Source organism: Ictidomys tridecemlineatus, chromosome X (genome assembly GCF_052094955.1).
Source record: "Ictidomys tridecemlineatus isolate mIctTri1 chromosome X, mIctTri1.hap1, whole genome shotgun sequence".
Classification (NCBI taxonomy): domain Eukaryota; kingdom Metazoa; phylum Chordata; class Mammalia; order Rodentia; family Sciuridae; genus Ictidomys; species Ictidomys tridecemlineatus.
The window spans coordinates 106,710,417-106,717,897 of NC_135493.1; the positions used below are offsets into that span (position 1 = coordinate 106,710,417).

The 7,481-nt window shown below is 42.3% G+C and overlaps 1 protein-coding gene across 1 annotated transcript; it reads right to left on the reverse strand.

Moving 5' to 3' along the window:
• Positions 1-2,309: 2,309 nt before the first annotated feature.
• On the reverse strand, positions 2,310-4,692 carry LOC101961258 (melanoma-associated antigen B4). Its single transcript, XM_005329175.3, has 2 exons — positions 4,593-4,692; positions 2,310-3,787 (listed from the first exon to the last, which is right to left on the reverse strand). Exon 2 carries the CDS (start codon positions 3,726-3,728, stop codon positions 2,706-2,708), a length of 1,023 nt encoding a protein of 340 aa, XP_005329232.1. The 5' UTR covers positions 3,729-3,787; positions 4,593-4,692; the 3' UTR covers positions 2,310-2,705.
• Positions 4,693-7,481: the final 2,789 nt, after the last annotated feature.

Here is a 7,481-nt window from a genome sequence, read left to right on the forward strand (position 1 = left end):
CATCACATGTTAAGATGGAGCATATACAGGAGACAGGGCCAAATTGAAACTCTCAAGATAACCCATTAATGTATTGATACATCTAAAATTGCCTCTAAAAGTTTTGCCTGGCTACACCTCTTGATATTTCATAATTAGAATTAAATTTCAACATAGGTTTTGATGGGAACACACCATATGTAAACCATAGTAGGAATAGTCCCCTCAGTCTTTACTCAGTGTCCTCATTTTGATTCCTGGGAGGGCCTGAAGCTCTACTCTCCTTTGAACTGAGAATGTCTCCTCATAGTAAGTCTCCAAACTCTCTGAGGTTCAGTCAAAGGAATAGAGGATAGCCTTATTTGGCCATACCTGCCTGTAGTCTCCTAAGAGAGAAAACTGTGTCAGGCAAATTGAGGCCTTATTGTGGTTGCTCTCACCAGTACTCACTTAAGTCAGGTTCCTCATCTGACTTATGGAAGGGCCTGTACAATTCCTCTGTCTTGGCTTGTTACTGCCCCCCTCAGAATAAAACCCTCATTTCTCTGACCCCCTGAAGAAGAATTGAGGGTTGCCTTTGCTCTGCCTTATATCTATTTCCCAGGACTGACAGAGGAAGAATTATGTGCTACCACATTATTATGTTTCTTGGTTCACAGCTTCTTTAGGCTCCTACTCTGACTCCTGGTACAACTTGGAAATATTTCCTGGGCTGAATCAGCCAGCCACAGACTAAGCATATCACTATCCTGAGTCCCCAGAGGTGAAAGTGAGAGTGAACCACATCTGGCCATGACTTTTGGGGGATTACAGCAGGGATTAGATTCCCTAGGATTCTATTGTCTGGTGCTGATGATTCCTTTAGTCCTTTTCCAGAATCTGACACAGTCCCTCTAGTGAACTGACTCTGCCAGGGCTAGAAGTGGGTGGGTGACACAGCTAGTTATCCTCATCTGGAACTTCCCAAGGCTAAAAAGGGGATGACATTGTGTTTTTCTTTCCCTTCTGGGTTGGGTGCTCCCCTTATTGCTCACTTAGTGTTCTCACACTGAATATTCTCATAACCTGAAGCCTATCCCCTCATACAACAACCTTTGATTCTTTGCCACCACCTAGGAGGAATAAAACTGCCCGTGGTCCAGCATGGCTGGACCATAGGGGAAGGATTGTGTGATTGAGGGGTTCTTTTTTACCCAGAGTTCTCAGCTTGACTCTTGGCATGACCTGGAAATCTTATTTGTGATAACTTGAGGGTGGACCCTTAAATCAATACAGGTAAAATGTAGAGCAAAATGATTTTGTGAGCAGTTGATCTTTTCATGTTATCTGACATTACATATGAACAAGGTAGTATCTTCACTGTTCTTTATATTCACATTACACATATATTCAGCATTATAATCACTATAGCTAGGTATTCCAAATTATAATGCTTTGGGTAAAGGGTACTTTTTATACTCTGAGCTACATTTAGGAGCAATGAGAAGATCACACCAAGGGGTGTCGTAGAAAAAAAGATGAATTACAAGTCTGATTAAGTAGAGGATGATTGGAAAATTGATGGACTCAGACAAATCCAGAATAGGATCCTAGTCCCAGCTCTGACAACTACTTTCCTGTCCACTTAAGAAACTTGCAAGTTACTCATCTGTGAAGTAACTCTGCTCAGGCATGTCTTCCAAGTAACTTTTGGTATGTATGTACTATATATAAAACATGGATGGGTATGGAGGTGCAGACTTGTAATTCCAATGGCTCTGGAGGCTAAGACAGGAGGATTGCAAGTTCAAAGCTAGCTTCAGCAACTTAGCAAGGTTCTAAGCAACTTGGAGACACCTTGTCTCAAAATAAAAAAGGGTTAGGGATGTGGCTAAGTAGTTAATAGCCAAGGGTCCTGGTACAAAAAAAAAACCCAAAGTTAAGAAATATCCAGGATCAATTATCATAGGATGATTTTATTTTAAAAATATTATTGTTTATTTTCTTAATGACAATGAAAAAATTGTCAAATAACTTACAAACCTTTTATAAAATTCAGTCTTTGGACATTCTTCATTGTAGCAGCTTTGCTTTATAGATATTTTTAGTGAACTCACTCTGGCAAATAATGAAAATTGAGTTTCAAATAAATAACTTAAACTGAGAAAATACCACCACCATAGAGATATTGTTTCTTCTTTTGTGTTTCTTTTCCTTTCTTTTATTTTTGTACACTACAGAGTAGAGGATATACTTTGTACTAGGATAAAACAAACAAAAAAATTCTTCAAAACATCTAAATAAATCAAGTGTTTTTATTTATACTAAAACAATTCCAAATATACCAAGAATTAAACATCTTTTACATTTTTTCTTCATAATATCATACACGATTTTTAATATGGGGTTCTTTCACATTGGTGCTGGTAACATGCTGACTAGTTCTGGATCACAAAGAAAACATGGTCTGTGAATTTTTCTTAGAACTACTACAACTGTACCTTCCAGACCCATTACACTGCAGTGAATGTGAGAGCCAGATAACTGACAAGGTTATAAACAGAAGCACAATAAATCTTCAATTAAAAGGAACAACATTGTAAAATAACAACCCAAATAAGATTTCTACTTATGCATAATAGGAAAAGAAGACACCAACATTTTGCTTCCTCCAGCCCACTGCTCTCCATCCCACAAAAAGCTAACTCCTCTTCAAATATACAGTGAACACCCGACCTCAGACACAACTAGATGTGAGACGGTCTGTGGGGCAGGACCTTGGAAACAGCCCTAGGCCTGGTAGGTGCACCCACTCTACCCACAGCTTTCTCTCCTGCTTTCTCCTCCTCATCTTTCAAAGCCTCCTCATACAGATTAGGGAAGGCATTAGGGTTGGTATCATTAATCTTGGCCAAAACCTCCAGGACCTTCATTTTGCTGGTTTCTGCATGGGCTCTGGGACCCCAGAGGAATTCAAAGCTGGGAGGGTCACTACCAGGCACCTGGCGGTACTCCAGGTACTTTTCCTGCACTAAATCTTTGGTGATGAGCTTCCGGGGCTCCCCAAAGATCAAGTGCCTCCTCCCAGCATAGATCCCCAACACATTCAGGAATTCCCAGATCTCTGCCTCAGTGGCACGGTTGCCCTTCATGAAGATCACACCCAGGAGGGTCATCAGGAGACCGGTCTTGGGCAAGCCCCTACTGCCACTCAGACTTCCTTCACTGGAGAGCCCCAGCTTGCTGATAAGGACGTAGGAGTGACTGTTGGGATCCACTTCCTTCAACTCTAGGCCAAAGACCAGCTCCACACGTTCGGAGGTTCTCCTGAGGATCTCAGGGAAGTACTCCTTGTACTTCTTGTTGACCACCTTCAGCATATCTGCCTGTGTAATGGGCTCTTTTGTTTTATACTTCTCCAGCAAGTACTGCACCAACAGACTGGCCTTCCTGGTGAGAGGATCTCTGCGTGAGCTCTCAGGAGAGGCTGCTGCCTGGGAGCTGCCTGGCATTCTCTCCTGGGCACCTGCTTCAGAGCTTTTGCAGGAATCACCTGCACCAAGAGAGCTAGAGGGTGGGGCTCTCTGAGACACCTGGCTAATGCCAGCAGCAGGGGAGCTTGGAAGTGCACCCTCATCAAGAGGAGAGGAGCAGGGAGACCCCACTTCCTCCTCTGCAGTGGCCTGAGCACCCCTGAGGCCCTGGGTCTCATCGCGGGCCTGCTGGCGCTTGGCTCGGGAACGCAGCTTACTCTTCTGACCCCTAGGCATGACTGTTGTCAGGGACAGCAGGCAAGGAGTGTTGGCACAAGGGATGGAAAGGCTGGGACCTGGATTGGGGAGAATGGCGACAAGTGAGCAAGGTCATCAGAGAGAGAGCACCCTGGCCCCCTCTGCCGCTTTCCTGGAGGGGAGTGCTCTAGAGCAGTGGTGGGCTCACTCACTACTTCATTCAGAGGCACCCAGGACACCAGGAGACACCTGAGTCCCAAGCGTTAAGATGAGTGTGGTTTCCACAGTGATCAGAGTCCTCCTCTGGACCCTTCCTATGGCTGGGGAATCTCTCGCCCTCTTCTGACAGGCTGCCAGCCCTTTGGAGCAAAGCTCCCAGCTCGCTGAATCTCCGGAGGACAAAGAGACTGAGAAAACACACACACACACATACACACACACACACACACACACACGCACACACACGCACACACACACACGGGCGCGCGCACGCACACACACACACACACACACACACACACTGCACGCCACCCGCCACCGCGACCCCCGCCCCCACCTTTAGTAGGTCTGTAGACATCAGGGACCGAGTTCTGTAAGCCCACCCCTGGGGGGCGCTCTGGGCTCGGGGGCATGGAGTCCCCTCAATCTTCACCAAGTTTCTCTCCTTAACCCGCAGGGCCTGAGATGCCCCACTCTGCTGACCTAAGCCCGCCCGCCCCAGACAGCCTTTGTTCCTCAAGTCCTGGGGGGAGACGCCAGATCTTTGGGCCTAACTGCCATGTCTGAGGGCTTCTGGGAGCGGGCGGGCCCTGTGGGGCCTCCTTTTCAGGGGAAGGGAAGGGCGGGCGTGTTTGTGGGGACTCACATTTTTTGGGGGGGTGGCGGTTGAACTTAGGTACCTACCAAGACACCTGTCAACACCTGCTAGTCTATCTCAGTAGGCCTGAGGCTATGCGTTCAGTCCAAGGCCTCACTCACCACAGCCTCGTGAAAAGGAAGTCGGGTTTGGTACTTCCGGTCCTGTGGTCCGGCCCACGTGGTCTCAGGCTATAACTGCCGGGCGGTGCTGGGACAGCCGGCCTTTGTTCTGGAGGAGAGGAGTTCCTTGAGAGCTCACACACTCAGCTCATTGACTCTGCACCGGTGCTGGGGCGACGCCCTCTACTGAGGTGAGGCAAAGGGGCTTGGAATAAGGAGCTCATTTCCCAGAGAGTCCCCAGTAGGGAGTAAGGTGGAGCCTGAGCCCAGCATGGGACCTCCAAAGACTGGTAGTGTGGGTTGATCTGTGTGGTCTGTTTCCTGGGGGGGATGGTGCCCTCAGTTCTCTGTCTTATCTTGATTACTTAGGTGTTTAGCTACTGTCCTTCCAAAGGCTTGAATCCAGAACCTTAATCCAAAGAATTAATTTTTTTGAGATTCTCTTGATAAGAAGTACATGGACTCCTTCTGGTCACTACTTCTTGGGGTCTGCCAGACCTGTCCCTTTCTGGTATGATGTGATGCAAGGAGTGGTTTCTTGACAAGAATCTCTGGTGACCTCTCTGCAGTGTCATGTGAAGCCCCTTGATATTATCAAATGTTGTAACATTAACTGCTCTAGGACCCTAGGATTCCTCCATTTTCTGTTAGGAGTCAATCCCCTTTCTCCAGTCACAGCCTGAAACATACCGAAGTAGAAAATGAGGATCCTGATATTATGTTTATCCCTCTCTTTGTTGACATCAAGGGCATTTCCTAATTGTCTGAGGAATCAATTCATACCTATATTCTGTGTGATTTACTCTTATTTTCTAATTCTATTTTAGTTGATTCCTTATGTTAAGATAATTTAAATAGCTCTTCATCAACCACTGAAGAGGTTTCAGGTGGATATTAGTTCTGTACCTGAACTTAGTCTGCTTTGATCAATCCCAAAGTTCATGCTTTTCTGAGGCACATTTTAAAGAATTCCACTTATGGGCACACCCTCATGCAAATTCTGTTTAACAGAATGAGTCTTCCTCCAGGGTTTCTCTTTTTTTTTTTTTATTATCTGTATGATGTTGTTCTTTGTTTATTCCTTCTTAAGTGGTTCCATGGTTGAGTTTTGGGCATGGGAAATAGCAACCCCAACTTGTTCGTTATCTTGGAACATATGGATAAGACAATTATCTCTGTAAATAAGGACAGGTAACATGTTTACCATTTTTCCCCTGAATAAATCTAGTATACTGCTCTATTTGGGACATTTCTCTCCTAATTCTATCAGTAAATTTTTATATTTGAGCCCATAAATATAGTTTGAAGTTTCCACTAGATTCATTTTACATATTTTGCTGTTATAAATGGCAAATTTTTCATTACATTTTCTAATTAGTTATTGATTTTTGTGACTAGGCTTCCAGTTATGCTATAATGATTTTATATGCTAGTTTTTAAAATTTTTCTTTGGATAATTGAATGTCAATTACTTTGATACTTTAATCATAGGATCATATTGTTACTGTTATGTTTCTTCTCATTATTCATATTTCTTTATTTAGGTGTTCTTGTGCATTTTTTCTTGTATATTCCAATCTAGATTTCCATATTTCTTTGTGATTTTTCCAGAAATATTTAGGTATGTTCCTAACATTTCATATTTACTTATATTTGTATGTGACAGAGAGTCCATTCTAATCAAAGTCAGGTAAAAGTTATTACAATGAACTTGTGGAAAATTTTATATGAAGAACATAATCATATTTTTTCTTGCCTATCTATTATTGCAGTAAATAGCACTACACTATTTTTTTCTTTTTCCTTTTCTTTTGGTACTAGAGAATGAACCCAGGGGTGCTTTACCACTTAGCTACATTCCTATTTTTCTCTTTCTTTTTTTGTTTTTAAAGATAGTGTCAGGCTAAATTGCTGAGGCTAGCCTGGTATCCTGGAACTAGCATTTTTCCTGCCTCAGCCTTTCAGGTGACTGGGATTACAGGCATGTGCTACCATATCTGGTCACTATTTTTATCTAATGCAGTATCTTTGCATTCTTTGGGCACAGGCTACTTATTAATTTGCCACTCTATACTATGAAGTTATTTATGATATTTGTCTGTGAGTTTGACAGAAATGTTCTTTTTGGGGGACATCCTTAATATAAATACTTAATATGGATGGTATTTGCATCAAAGTGAGCTAGAATGGTAAGAGAGAGGAGTATTTTCCCAATTTTTGTGGGGTTTTGAAGATTTTACTTAGTTGATTATTTTTTCTTTAAGCATTTATTGTAAGGAACCCATAAACCCACAAACCTGGCTAGTTTGGAACATTTGAGGATGCCTTGGGTTTTGATTACAGTTATAATTTGAGTTGTTCCATTATGTTTTCTATTTTTATGAGCCTATTTAGTCTTCTATATTTTGCTTATTGTTTTCTAATTTAATTGAGTTTTTAAATTTACAGTAATATTTGCAATAAAATAATTTTATTGTTGAAATTCACAAATGTATTTGATAATACAGAGAGTGGGATCATAAAATTGATACAGCTGGCACACAATATCAAGAGCCCTCAACAGTTATAATAAGCTTGATCAGGTGAAGGTTTATTTATTTGTTTATTGGCAAGATCACTCTAGAAGTTTAGAGGTGAAACTTTGCACTTCCATTAGGAAATATTTTTGGTTTGTAGTCATGGAGGTTCATCATCCCAGTTGAGTGAGCTGCAGAATAATAATTGTATCATTCCTTTGAATTTATTAGCTAAAATAATTATATAGGCCGAATTGTTTTTCTTATTTACCATTTGTTATCCTGATGTAATGGTAAA